The sequence below is a fragment of the Aphelocoma coerulescens genome, chromosome 1A, assembly GCF_041296385.1.
Source record: "Aphelocoma coerulescens isolate FSJ_1873_10779 chromosome 1A, UR_Acoe_1.0, whole genome shotgun sequence".
In the NCBI taxonomy this organism is placed as follows: domain Eukaryota; kingdom Metazoa; phylum Chordata; class Aves; order Passeriformes; family Corvidae; genus Aphelocoma; species Aphelocoma coerulescens.
The window spans coordinates 80,169,054-80,182,604 of record NC_091014.1 but is presented as its reverse complement, the minus strand read 5'-3'; the positions used below and the strand labels follow the sequence as shown (position 1 = coordinate 80,182,604).

At 46.1% G+C, this 13,551-nt stretch overlaps 1 protein-coding gene across 7 annotated transcripts in view; it reads left to right on the top strand.

The window, feature by feature from the left end:
* LOC138104439 (semaphorin-3D-like) overlaps positions 1-13,551 on the top strand; it is a 39,309-nt gene that overhangs the window by 20,964 nt on the left and 4,794 nt on the right. For 3 of the 7 annotated variants that reach the window (XR_011148076.1, XR_011148078.1, XR_011148077.1), the window contains 4 exons: positions 2,111-2,173; positions 3,820-3,939; positions 5,403-5,511; positions 8,318-12,693. Coding sequence is in view for 2 of the 7 variants with exons in the window: in XM_069003728.1 (XP_068859829.1) it covers positions 2,111-2,173; positions 3,820-3,939; positions 8,318-8,614 (480 nt within the window). In the remaining 5 variants the exon portion in view is untranslated. The other 4 variants (XR_011148075.1, XM_069003729.1, XM_069003728.1 and 1 more) reach the window with 4 other exon arrangements.

Here is a 13,551-nt window from a genome sequence, read left to right as displayed (position 1 = left end):
ACTTCTGAAGCCTTGAAGCAGATGTCTCTGTTTTTAACTCCTCCAGTTCTTCTGTGTAGTTGGCAAGGACAGGTGGGCATTTTCAAAAGCCTACAAAGGGACATCTTGTCTACCTCATTGGATAACTAAACTTTGGCCAAAAATCTCCCAAACCCCTTGAAGACCTCGAGGCTTTCCTGTAAGTGATTCAGGGATCTTGGGCATAAAGTTTATGTACAAGAAAACTGAGGATCAGATCTCAGACAAATCTCCGTGGCCAAATGTATTTGGAGATCCATGATCTTACGTTCCTCTATCTGTTCCTTTTCATCAGCTTTTCTTCACGGGTCGCTTTTCATCAGCTTTTCTTCTTAAACTTATCTGTGTTGCAGTGGAGACCAGACTGGACCTACCTTCAGCCCTTCATGATGTTTCCAGTACTTTCCTCTGTGCTTCCTGGCACTGTGCTCTGTGCCATCCACACATCCCTGGGATGGCTGATTGCATTTCCATACCTGGGTGCTTTGACCAGATCTTTCCGAGAAAATGCTCTGGGAAAGCAAATTTGTGCTCCAGTGCTGCAATGCTGTTACACTGTCTTATCTCTGACTCCATGTAAATATTGTTGCAGAGGGTTAAGGTTTAAGTAACTTAAACTACATTGTCTCTGCTAAGAGGTTTTTTTATCAGGAAGGTAACGGAGTTCACTTGAGAGGAAATTAATTTCCTTGCAGAAATCCAATACATCCATTTTCACTGGGAAGGAAAGAGAAAGAAGTAAAATCCAGACTGTTTCCAGATTGAGAGAAACAGTGACTGTAGGTTTTGGAAAGTGATAAAGGTACTTGAGGGAGGCCACTTGCTTTTTGCTTTCCTTACCTATGTGGGACTGAGCCTGGGTATGTCAAGCCACTTCCAGTAAGGTGCCAACAGCTGGGTGAAGGGGAATATGACAGCAGTCAACTCCTCTTGCATGCCACTGAGTTGTGCGTCCTTCCTTGATGTTGTTTTTATTTCTAGTGCATATTATAATAATTCTTCATTCCTATACATTTGCTATTTAAGATTTTGTAAAGCATGACTGGAGACTACTATAAAGCATTTGTGACTACTAATGACCTGCTGACTGGTGCCTGGGACTTCAGGCAATTTACTAATCAATATTTGCTTAAAAAGTAGTGTGATTTGTGGTGTTTTTATTACTAGTCATGAGAAATAACAATTGCTTTTTCTTGTCAAAATTAGAAGTACAAAATATCCATATTTAACACAGTGATTCGAGAAGAATCTGTATTTAGCTTCTATTTTAAATTTAATAGAATCAGATGTACTCAATCATATCCAGTTTTGACTGCTTAATTGAAATCAGTGAGGCAGAACCTGCACTGTTGTTCACTGACATTTCTTCACCAACACAATTTGGATTACAGTAACTGATAGTATGTTGTCATCTGGATTTATCTACATCAAAACCTATTTTGTAGAATTCTGCAGGGCAGATTAAAAAAGAAAGAGAAACAGTATCAATATATACTGGCAATTATCTAAGGTCCACAGTTCTTCTCTAAACTTCTGTATCATTTTCTCAGTAAACTCAGTTAATGTTGATGTTTTTAAACCATGCACTGTTGATTCCTGCCAAATGTACTTTTTGTTCTACAAATTTCCCTTCAGCTGTCCTTAGTTTTTTGAACCTAATTATTTTCATTTGAAAATTGGCAGAAAGAGCTAAGTGTTTTTTTTATAACAGTTCTGCCAAGTCCACTGGACCAAATTCTTACAAATGTAATTTGCCTGGCTTTGCAATCAGTTTAGTTTCCAGATGATTTGGCTCATCATAACTTTGAGAGAAACACATAATGGTGACAAGGTGCCCCAGCCAGATTAACTGAATGCTTTTTAAAAGTACATGTAGCCAATGAAGAAATAAACAAGAATCAGGGGGGTTGATTTAAAGCCTCTTAACTTTTTGTAATGGGATCTTGTACTTGAAGTCATGTTCATTTCAATTTACATGCAAGGTCCTTCAACATGCATAAATCTGTTTTAACTGTTTATTCCTGGAATAATCTACAGTCACAGGACAGTGTATAATCTTCATCATCTTTGTCTTGTTTTAACTCTATTACAGATTTACTGGCCTGCAGCAAAAGAAAAGGTAGAATTATGCAAATTAGCTGGGAAAGATGCCCATGTAAGTATGATGTATGTTTTTTATTATGGCTGAGGATTATGCATATCTATGTATTTTTTATTAAATGCAAAAAATGCTTTAGTAAGCTCTTGTTACACTTCTTCTGAACTAATGTCCTAAGTGTTTTTTCTTAATTGAAAAACAAAGTTACATTTCTATTGGTTTCTAAATATTAATACTTAAAAAAATTCAATCTTGCAGGCATCAATCATGATATGTTGTTCTTTTGTGTAATAAATGCAGCTGAGAGATGAATGGCGTTTCCTCAAAAATGTATACCAGGCAGTATTTCCCTGGAATCCTCTTTTCTCACATTAAAATGCTTCTTTTTTTCTTGGGTGTATCCTGAATGTAACTTCATTATAATTCATTAAAGAAACAGTAGTAGAGCAGTGTACAAATCAACTTAATTTGCAGACAGCTGCAGTTGGGGTTTAAAAAAAAATCTCAGACTCAATGGCTTTTGCCAGAAACCACAAATCTTCTTTAGGAAGTATATTTAAGGTACATACGTGTACACAATACAACTTTTATATGTTTTGTGCAGCACAGATTACGTCATGTGTCTAGAGCCCACTCTAAATGTAAACATTTCCTGGCTGTAAAATAAAATTTCTTCCTTTTCTCTCCAAAAAAAATCTCCAGCATGTCGGTTACCAAGGTATCTTCCAGCTCAAAATGCTCTCAGCTCTCTGCCTGAAGAGTTTAGCTTTTTATTCTAACTTGTTACTACCCTTACCTTTACAGCAGTCAGAACCTAAACAATGCTGAGCATTGGAAATATTCTGATACTGGTGCATGTGGAAGATTTGTGCTGGTCTATTTCTACACTAAGAGAAAAAGGAGAAGGTCCTGAGAGGGAAATAGTTGTTTCGGACTCTCACTTAGATGCAGGGTGATGGCTTGAACATATGAACAAATCCTGTGTGTTCCCTCTGAAGTATCTGTTATGTGTTTTTGTGTTCATTTCGTTCTGGGCAAGGCTAAATCAAGGCTTTTCCCCCAGCCCCATGTATCATCCTTGCAAGCATGCCTGTGCTACTTACCAACAACAACAACATGGAGCAAGCCCAGCTAGAGCCAGGATGTCCCACTGGACTCAGAAATGACCAAATAAAAGTCACCAGTAAGATGTGGTTGGTGCAGAGACAAAGCATGCCCTTGGAAGTGTGTTGAAGCCTTTCAGCCCACCGCAGTCGCTTTAATCATGTGATCTTTGGTATTAAAGCATGTGCAGTACCCTGAGCTGGGAGCAAAGGCAGGAAGACTGGTAGCCAGACAAACCCAGTGGCTCTGCGACCTCTGCCCAATTGTTGACGGGTGGTGTTTGCTACAACACTGGCTGAACAGATTCCCTCCAAACCGTGGTGTGAGCAGACAGTTTCTCGTGGCTGTAAGCATACAGCAGAATTAGGTTTGCAAGTCTGATTGATGAACTGCCTGGTAGATAGCCACTGTCAAGTTATAGTCCTAACAGGTTTGAACTACTTGTAAACAGTTTCTGCTACAGTAGTTCTGAGTTTAAATACACCAATGCTATGGCTGTAACTTATATAAGCTTATATGGCTGTAACTTATATTCTATGTATAATGTGAAAGAGAAGAATAAACATGAAAAGTAACCTTTATCTTTCTTTTCCCAACAGACAGAGTGTGCCAATTTTATCCGAGTTCTTCAGCCGTACAACTGGACCCATGTTTATGTCTGTGGCACAGGAGCGTTTCACCCTCTCTGTGGATACATTGAGCTTGGAACTCACAAAGAGGTAATTTAACTTTCTCACTAGTCTGACATGTCAAGGAATAGCCCTCATCTTGTGTAGCATTCATCATAGATTGGAAAATACTATGTGAGTGTGTAAAAAATGACCTGACAGCAGCTTGCATAAATAACAGGGTAAGTGGTGGATTCTGTGGGTCAGACGGGAACTCTTGTTCTCACATTTGCTATGTGCATATCGCTTTTGAACAAAGCACTTTTCCTCAGGCTTAATACACAAAGTTCTTCAGAATGACACTTCCATGTGATTAACTAAGTGAAGAGAACATCTGACCCAGATGTCTTCCTTTCTAGTAAGTCATTTCTGCACATACTTTCCTTGCGCACACACATTCAGAGTTCAAGATGAAACTTGTGGTTCTGTCTTTAATGTACATATACCGCAGAGGGTTTCCTGTGCCTTGTGCGTGAGAGTAATAAACACTTTGAAAAGGTTCTCTAAGCCTGAGTCCAGAGACAGCATCTCAGGACTTTGCAGTGTGTTGCAGTCTGGTCACCAAGCAGGTCTTGGATGTCCTCCATCACTAGTGGCATATTCCTGAGCTGAAGTTAGCAGCTGACTGGTCTTCATTTACTGGTGACAAAGAAATCACTATCCTAAGTGGTAAATGTTTGAGACCTAACCCCCACAACAGAAGAATTTTAGTGTTGTGTCAAGCAGCCACTTAGTACACAAGTCTCTTTTGAACTCCTATATGTATCACACCTTGGCTGTATTTATCCCACTGATACTGTTCTCAGACAGTGTTGAGATGTGTGTGACCTGTCCCTCTGCTTGCCTGTGGTGCAGGCTTCCTATGCTGCTATAGAAATAGCTTTCTCTTTTCTTCAGGGCTTGGTGAAATTCTATAGGAATATAGGAAATGAGGTTTAAAGTTAATAAATGCAATAACCTGAAACAGAATAATAGAATTATAGAATGGTTTGGGTTGAAAGGGCCCTTAAAAATTATCTCGTTTCAACCTCCCTACCATGGACAGGGATGCCTTCCACTAGACCAGGTTACTCAAAGCCCCATCTAGCCTGGCCTTGAACACTTCCAGGGATGGGGCATCCACAGCTTCTTTGGGCAATCTGTGCCGGGGCCTCACCACCTTCAAAGGAAACAATTTTCTTCCTGCTATCTTATCTAAACCTACCATAGTTCATTAAAAGCCAGTCCCCCTTGTTCTATCACTGACACATGGAATCGAGGGAAGGTCCTCATGGAAAAAAAAGTGATTAAGCTTGCCCAGACTGAGACCCATAATTATGTACCCCCCAATCTGTGTGTTGGATGACCAACCCAGAGGGGCTGCCTATGCAACAGAAAACTGAAGCTATGAGAGATCTACTTGGTGGTGTTCTTTCCCTAATAAACCATTAATGCTCCTGGTATTGTCTGGTATATCCTGTATAATTTGGCTTACAGTGAAATAATTTGTTGGCTTCTTTGCTTTTCTACTTTAGATATTCCGGTTGAAGCAACTGAAATTTTAGATCCCTTGTATCATGCTGGTTTCTTAGCTGAATGATCAAATACACAGCTGAATGGAACAGAACAGCTCTCAGCAAGAGTGTAAGTAAGGCTCTGGTTTACCTCTGGCTCATTAGCAAGATTCCTTATTCACTCTACCATTGCCCTACTTCATTTCAACTACTTCATTTGTGAAGGTTGTTTTCACCAGACCTTATGAAATTATGGATTTGGTCTGACTGTTCAGTCCGGCAGCCAGTCTAGACAAGGGGTCTGTCTCAGTTAGACAGGACCAATTACCTTAGAAAGGAAATGGAAGAAGAATCCTGGCATCGTGTTTCCTAATCCCCTCACTGTCTCCCAGTCCTGCCTCTCCCACATTCCTCCTGCTTGCTCAGCTGCAGTGGTAGGTTGGGCAGTGTTCAGCACTGCTCCTGCCTCTTCTGACAGAGAAGCTCTTCTACAGCCTCCTACTGAGTTATCAGCCTTGAATGGCATCAGGCATATTTTCCCTTTCCTTCTTGGAGCCCCAAACACCCTTCAGCCACCATCCTTCCACCACCTCTCCATATAAATGTGACAAGGCTGGAGGGTGCTGAGGATAGGCCCAGTGATGTGAATTTGACAGGCAGTTGAAAATGTCTCCTTGTAGGAACTGAAGCCAGGAGTCCTACAGGATAAGTCAAAGCACTTTTAGTGCAGATCCATTCTCTTAGTATTTTTTCATTCTTCCGTCCCTCCCCTTTTTAATTTGGTTTTTTTTTTTCAATTTAAATCTCTGGGTTATAAGAACAGATAATGAATGTCTGGTAATTAGCAACCTCTCCAGGAAGCTGTGGGATGCTTGGGAGAGCCAGGCCCTGAGATAGCCTCACGGAGGCTGTGAAACCAGGCAGTGCTCTGCTGACCTTTGAAAGCTGCTCGTGGATCTGCACAGTGCTCTCCTGGCCAATGCCAGAGCTGTGAAAACAGAGAGGAAAACAGTGTGGATCAGGTGACTCAAAACCACAGCAGACACTGCTTTTGAAGCAGCACAAATCCCCAACAGAATCACACAATTAAAGGGGATTAAAGTCCTTGTCTTGTTATTGCTCGAGTCGCTGCCAAAACTTCTCTTGGCTGGTGAAGAAGAGGCTTGGCCCGGTTGGTGCTGTTAGCCACAGCTCTCCAAGGGATGCTCTTTTCTTTGAAAGCTTTGCCCGAAGTGAAAGCAGGAGGTTAATTCTGTGTGAATGCTTGGTAGTGTCCATTAGTTTGTCGGGGTGAAGCCTGAAATACTTGATGTTGATCTGTAACTCCCTTGGTCCCCTGAGTATTGCTGGGCTTGCAGACAGCCTCTTCGCATGTGATAAGGCAAGGGTTCCCTGAGCAGCTCAGGGTTGCACATCCTAGAACTAAGGACAATTGGACACCAGCGTAGCATTGTAAGAAAAAAAAAAAAAAATCAGTTTAGTTCTGTCCTTGCTCTGCTCACTGTAGGAGCCTGAGAAATTGGTTTGCTGGATATTCCACAGGTTTGGGAAGGTAACGAGTTTTTTGCTGGTTGAATTCTGCTTTGTATGAGCTAGGACGGCTGGAGGAAATTGAATTTATGTTCACGGATTGGAATTGATTTTTCTTTTCTCTTAAGGAGCTTAATTATTCAATATCCTGGGCTTTTGTCTTCTGAGCCTAGAGAGTTTAGGAGGCACCTCAATAACATAGAAAGGTTTGGTCATTTATAATCTGATGTCCATTAAGGATGAATTGAATTAATGTGTTGTGAAGTCTAATCCTATGTGGCCATCTTTGGACATACTTGCTTGTCATTCGTACTCTCCAGGCCTCTTGCAAGTCAGAGGTATGGAAACAAATAATTAAAATCACTTCACCTATTTTTAATCGTTTAAACCATGGAGGTGTTTTGATTTTTTTTTTAAACTAGCTTCTAAAGTTTTTTCTCTACAATAGACATTAAATCCACATTGAATGGGTTTTTGAGTACTAGAGGGATTTTAAGTATCACAGTAGATAGGAAAGCATGGTGAATGAAAATATGTTAAAAGCCATTCTCTAGGCAATCTCCCTTCTCTTAATGGCAGGACAATTCTGAAGATCAAGTCTCTATACCTGCAGAGAGTTCACTTTACTCCTCTGAGCTATCAATTTGCCTTCAGCAGGACTCACAGTGGATTTCAGCTTAAGTGTGCTTTCAGGAAACCACTGAAAGGGGCAAGTAAAAGAGCCCTTGTTGGCAATTCTGAACTATAAGAAAGCTTCAAATGGATGCTTACAGGAATCGACTTGTTGATTACCCACTGAAAACATAGGGAATAATTTTTAAATAATTTATTTTCTTTATCTTCCTCTATGCCCTTGTTCTGTGGCCCAGGAATTAATCACACGGTATTTGGAAACGACAAGGAAAAATCTATTCTGATATCTCTTGTATCGTTAGCCTTGTTAAAAATAATAAGAGAGAGCATATGCTCTTTCATTTTAAAAGAGTCTGAACTGTGTCTGCTGTGAACATTATTCAGCAGTCCCTGGAGAAATTTCTGAGTCAGCCAGAATCCCTTCAGGGTCTCCTGTTGCAACACAGTCTATCAGCACTTTCCCAAATAGAAGCCAATGCCTTTTAAGTACAATCCAGCTTTTCACTGGAGTAGAAATGAACAATGCATCTCCTTTTTTTGGAAAATAATTGTATTTTTTTAAGATTTGTGTTTCCCTATAGAGTGACCAGGATACAGTAAAACACTGAATGAAAATATACAGATGTAAAACAGACACAGACTGTAAACATCAATGCTGTGATGACAGCTGCACGATCTAACACATCTTTACTTTGTACATTAGCAGAACAGGCTGTCTAAGTGAGTTTTTCTCTGTAGCCACACCAGGATAATGAATTTGTGTTTATTCTCAGGAAATGGTATTCCGTTTGGATACCCAGAACCTGGAGTCTGGCAGGTTGAAATGCCGTTCGATCCCCAGCAGCCGTTTGCTTCAGTGCTGGCAGGTAAGGAGCCACCAGAGCCGGGTGCTTCCCTCGGACCTGCGATGGCTCAGGATGCGAGCCCGGGGGCTCAGCAGATGTCACCGCTGGAGCTCCTCTGGCGCTGGTCGTGTTTCCAGTGCTGGTCTGTGCTCTCAGAGCTGGGGAAGCCTTCAGGCTGCAGACAGCACAGAGCTGGAAGGGCAGCCGTGCAAACAGAAGCATTAGAATGCCTGTAAAGCCTCTGTCAGCTGGACAGGAAGGCAGTTTCATCCTCACCCAGTCATTGCTCCTTTAAGAGGACAACAAAAAAACCTGCAGGGACAGGGAGTGATTGAAGCCCTTTTGGGCCTCTTTCTGCAATTATCAATATGTTCTGCCCTTTGAAGTCTGCTGACATGCACTATTTCCATAACTACGTTTCTGAGGTTTCTATTTACTCGAGTAGCCACTTCTGAAGCTGGGAGCCGAGGAACAGGACAGTGCGCTCTGCCTGCTGCGTGCATCGCAGCACTGTGTGGTCTGACATTTGGGGCCGAGGAATGTCAGCTTGAGTGATTTAAAACCACTCTAAGAGCTACTTTTGTCATGGTTTGGTTCATAGCTTTGGACAATTCTCATTTAACTTGTCTGTCAAGCATATGAATACAAGATGAGAGTGAAGCACCATGACGTTTTCATTTACAGCCAGAGAGCAGTGATGACAATGCTTTGAAGTATCGGTCACTCTGTGTTATAAAAAGAATATGACTAATGTTCAGTCTTTATTCTCAGATAATAAGATAGATGATTTGTGATTCTGACCCTACAGATGGGGCAGGACTTCCTTTATTAAAAACAATAGATTAAAGCCTGTGCTTATTCTTCTCAGAGACCCCTAGTACTCTTTAATGACTGTGAAGTCTATTTTTAAAATGGGAATCCAGAAACTTTAACTTTTTTTTTTTTTTTTAATGCAAGCAGTAGAACTCTGTGATTTATTGCAGCATTTCCTAATTTCAGTAGCATTCTAGTGCTTTGACTGTTCTATTAAATCTTGTGAAATGAAGAAGCTGCTCTCCTTTAGCTACCTAAGACATGAACTTTGCTACGTAACAATTTTTTGCTCTAGATAAAATTAAGGGTCAGGGTATTCTAGTATCCCTTTTTTGATTGTGCCTGGTGTCAAGTGCTTCACAATAATGTACAAGGAGCACTGTAAAGAGTTACAGGCCTGACCAGAGAATGTGTTTCTGCTCTATCTTTGGATGCTAACCTTATTCCCAAATGAACGAGGAGAGCAGTACAGTTCATGCATAAGATGCTGCCCTGGAGCTCAGGTGAGATCATTTCCCATCTCTGCCACTGATGAGCAGAGTAACCTTGGTGTGTCACTTCTCTCTGTCTACCGCCAAATGGCAGTAAAGATTACTTGTATCCTTCAGAGAACACTTTTTATTCAGTTATACATTTATGAGCTAAGTAATATCTAACTGTATTTTCACTCATATATGTAAGTTAATGCAGCTGAGTAATTTTCATTCTTTGTAGAAATAGGTCATCTGAGTACTACATGACATATCACTTCAAGTAAATCCCACAGATAAATTGGAAAAACTAGTCCTTTTGACTGAAGAATCACCTGCTGATCATCCATCCTCTATTACAAATTACCACTCACCAAAACTGTTCAGGACGTAGCAGGAACTTGGAATGAGAGATACCAAACACTGAGAGAAGTGCTGAAAGTGCCTTGTCAGCAGAGCCTAAGCAAGGATGGAGAATTTCTGTTGGCCCTTCAGATGCATCGATCACCGAGTGCCTGTCAGTTGGCAAACACCAATTACCCTGCCCATTCCTCATTATGACAAATACCTTTCAGAACGCACTATTGCCCAATAATCTGTCTTGTTGTACAGTGATAGTTTGTAATTAAACTTCTTGTTCCCTGGAGGGCCCTAGTTTTGGCTTCCTAAGAGAGAAAGTGCAATGTGATAGATGTATCGCTTTTTTTCACTTCAGACGAATGGAACAAATGTCCAGATTTGCCCGAATGACTGCCAAAATGCAATCTTTAAAAATTCAAAACAAAACAAAAAAACTAGCAGTTTGTTTATTTGAAGGAATTCTGCCAGTATTTGGAAGCAACATAGATGCAAGAACAAATGGTTATTTAATTATTTTAAAGCACTAGTATTGTATTTATTGGCCTATTGTTTGTCCTAAATTCAGCTGTTTCCATGATGTTTAGTCTTCTTAATACAAAACGTAAATTCACAGTTAATATCCTGAGGATTTTTAAAACCCTGGGCTAGGGACGGGCACAGGGACAACGTAAGGGGGGGCTGGGCTACCGCTGGGCCCGCAGGGGCTGGAGGGGGCGGCGGGAACACCGGGGCTACCGGCGGAGCCGCCCCGCTGGGACAAGCGGTGGAGCCGCGGGCGCTGCCTGAGGGCCGGGACAGGCGGGACCTCGGGCTCAGGAGCGGCGCTGCAGCTGCGAGCGGCGCCACAGGAGCCTGGGCTTGGGGGGGGCAGGCGGCAATGGAGGGGGCGATGCTTCCAGGGGTCCCAGCCCTTCTCTTTCTTGTTTCCCCTTTGCGCCTTTCCTTGGGTCTCTGACAGCTTTAAAATTCTTATCCCTTAGACCCTATGTTTCCCACCCAGCATGAAGCGTACTTGCTTTCTTCTGCGTTAACGAGTTCTTTTGAATTTATAAATACTCGTATTAGCGGTGATGGCGCCCGCCCGCGGAGTGATCCGCCAGGAGGGACTATTTGTGATGCGGTCCTGCCCGCGGAGGGATCACCGGTGATGCGGCCCCACGCGGAGTGATCCGCCAGGAGGGACTATTTGTGATGCGATCCTGCCCGCGGAGGGATCAGCGCTGGTGCCGCTCCAACCGCGCGGCCGTGAAAAACGAGCTTCACTCTTTGTAGAATTTGAAGGAAAGTTGAAGAAAAGGGACAGTTTAATGAAAGTTTAATAAAATCAGGAGACAGCAGCAAAAACGCCGCTACGGCCGGGTGCTTCGCAGAGAGACAAAGGCGCACCTTTACAGCCAAAAGAGCCTCTTTAACACCGAGCTCCCTCTGCCGGCTCCCAATCCCAGCCCGCGCTCCCGGGCAGGGTTTCTTTCGGACCAGGGCTGCGTTTCCATCCTCCGCTCTGGGAGTCACCAGGTGCGTTAGGAACGAGCCGATCCCGCTCTCTGAGACACAAGGGCTCGCTCCAGGAGACTGTTCCTGTTCCTCTGTTCCAGCCGCTCTGCTCTCCCCAAAGCACCATTTCCTCGGAGCTCCTCTGAAACTGCATTTCAATGGACCGAGGGCTCCAGAAGCTGCAGACTCGTGCAATGGGGGTTTTTTGGGAAGCGACCTTAAGCTCTTGCAGTTCCACCTCTGTCATGAGAATTTCAGGGCTCTAAGACTCACAGAACGATTTGGGCTTGGAAGGACCTTAAAGCTCATCCAGTGCCACCGCTGCCACGGGCAGGGACACTTCCCACTGTCCCAGGCTGCTCCAACCCCAATGTCCAGCCTGGCCCTGAGCACTGCCAGGGATCCAGGGGCAGCCACAGCTGCTCTGGGCGAACTCTGCCGGGGTCTCCCCCACCTCCCAGCCAGGAATTCCCAATTCCCAATCTCCCATCCATCGCTGCCCTCTGGCACTGGGAAGCCATTCCCTGTGTCCTGTCCCTCCGTCCCTTGGAAATCCTTTCTCTATCTTTTCCTGCGGCCCCTTCAGGCACTGGGCGGCCCCCGCTGGGTCACCCCGAAGCTGCTCCTCTGCCGGCCTGTCCCGGGGTGTCCGGTGTGTCCCTGTGTGTCCCTGTGTGTCCCGGTGCGTCCCGGTCTGTCCCGGGGTGTCCCGGTGTTTCCCGGTCTGTCCCGCTGTTCCCCGTGTCGCTCCGCGCGCGCTGCGCCACGTGACTCTCCCACCGCCCCGCGGGGAGGGGGGGCCTGACCCGCGCCACGCCCCCTGCGCGCGCGCTCCGCCGGGGTCACGTGGTTCCCCGCGCGTCACGTGATCGGGGCGGCGGCGGCGGCGCGGGAGCCGCCGGGAAGCGCCAGGCGGGACCGGGCCGGGATCGGGCCCAGCGCAGCCGCGGCCCTGCCCGAGCCCTGCGAGCCGCCAGCCCGCCATGGACCGCCGGGACCTTTCCGGATCGGCCGCCCGCTTGGCAGCCGCCCCCCCCTCCCTCCGCCGGGCCCGCCCCGCGCCCCCCCCGGCGCTCCGTGACTCGCCGGCGGCTCCGCGGCTCCTCCGTCGTTCGCCGGTGGCGGCAGCCAAGAGATGGTGCGGGCCCAGCGGAGCGACCAGCGCAGGTGAGCGCGGCCGGGCCTGGCCTCCCGCCGGCACCGGGGCAGCGCCGGGGCCGCGCCGTCCCCGCCCCGGGCACTCCCGGCACATCCCGGCACCCCCTGGGCGGCCCCGGCCGGCCCGAGGGCGGCATCGGCCGCTCCAGGCGCAGCTCCCGCCGGGACCCGCGGCTTTCCCCGCGCTCGCGCCCCGCTGTGGGGGACACCCCGGGAGGGCGGGGGTCCCTCCCCGGGCAGCGCAACCCGGGGCATTCCCTGGAACGGGGACTCGGGGCGGGCTCGGGGCCGGCGGGGCCGCTGCGCTGCCCTCCCCGCTGATGGGTTGAATGGTGTTCCGCTCATTGGCTTTGTCAGGGCTTTGTTCCTTCCCCTTTGCTCTCCCGGTTTGCGGCCGGAGCCGCTCCGGGATGGAGCGGGCCAGCACCGGCACGGGCTGCGGGGCTCTGGGGGCGGCCGGCGGCTCTGGGCGGCTCCGCGGGGCTGCCGTGCTCGGGGAATTGGCTTCCGCCGGCTGCTGCCGAAGGTCAGCGAGGGAAGAGTCGCGGGTCCGGACACAATCCCGTCCGGACGGAGTAGGTGGCTCTTACGTAAAGCCTCATCCTTGGGGGGGGGTTGTGTTGGACTTTGTAAAAGAGCAGTCGCTTAACGTTCCTGGGCTCTGGGCTGACTTTTTTCCTTTTTTGCCATTTTTCAATGAACAAACCAAAGCGAGAAAGTGTTGAGAGGTGTAAGCCGGGTATCGGTGCATTCAGTGCTGTGCCTGTGATTCTCTTCTGGAGATGAGCAAGTGGTTCACTGGATTCTGGGGGAGAACTGAGTGCTTCTGCCCAAAGCTCGCTCACAGCCTGGGCAGATGCTGTACAG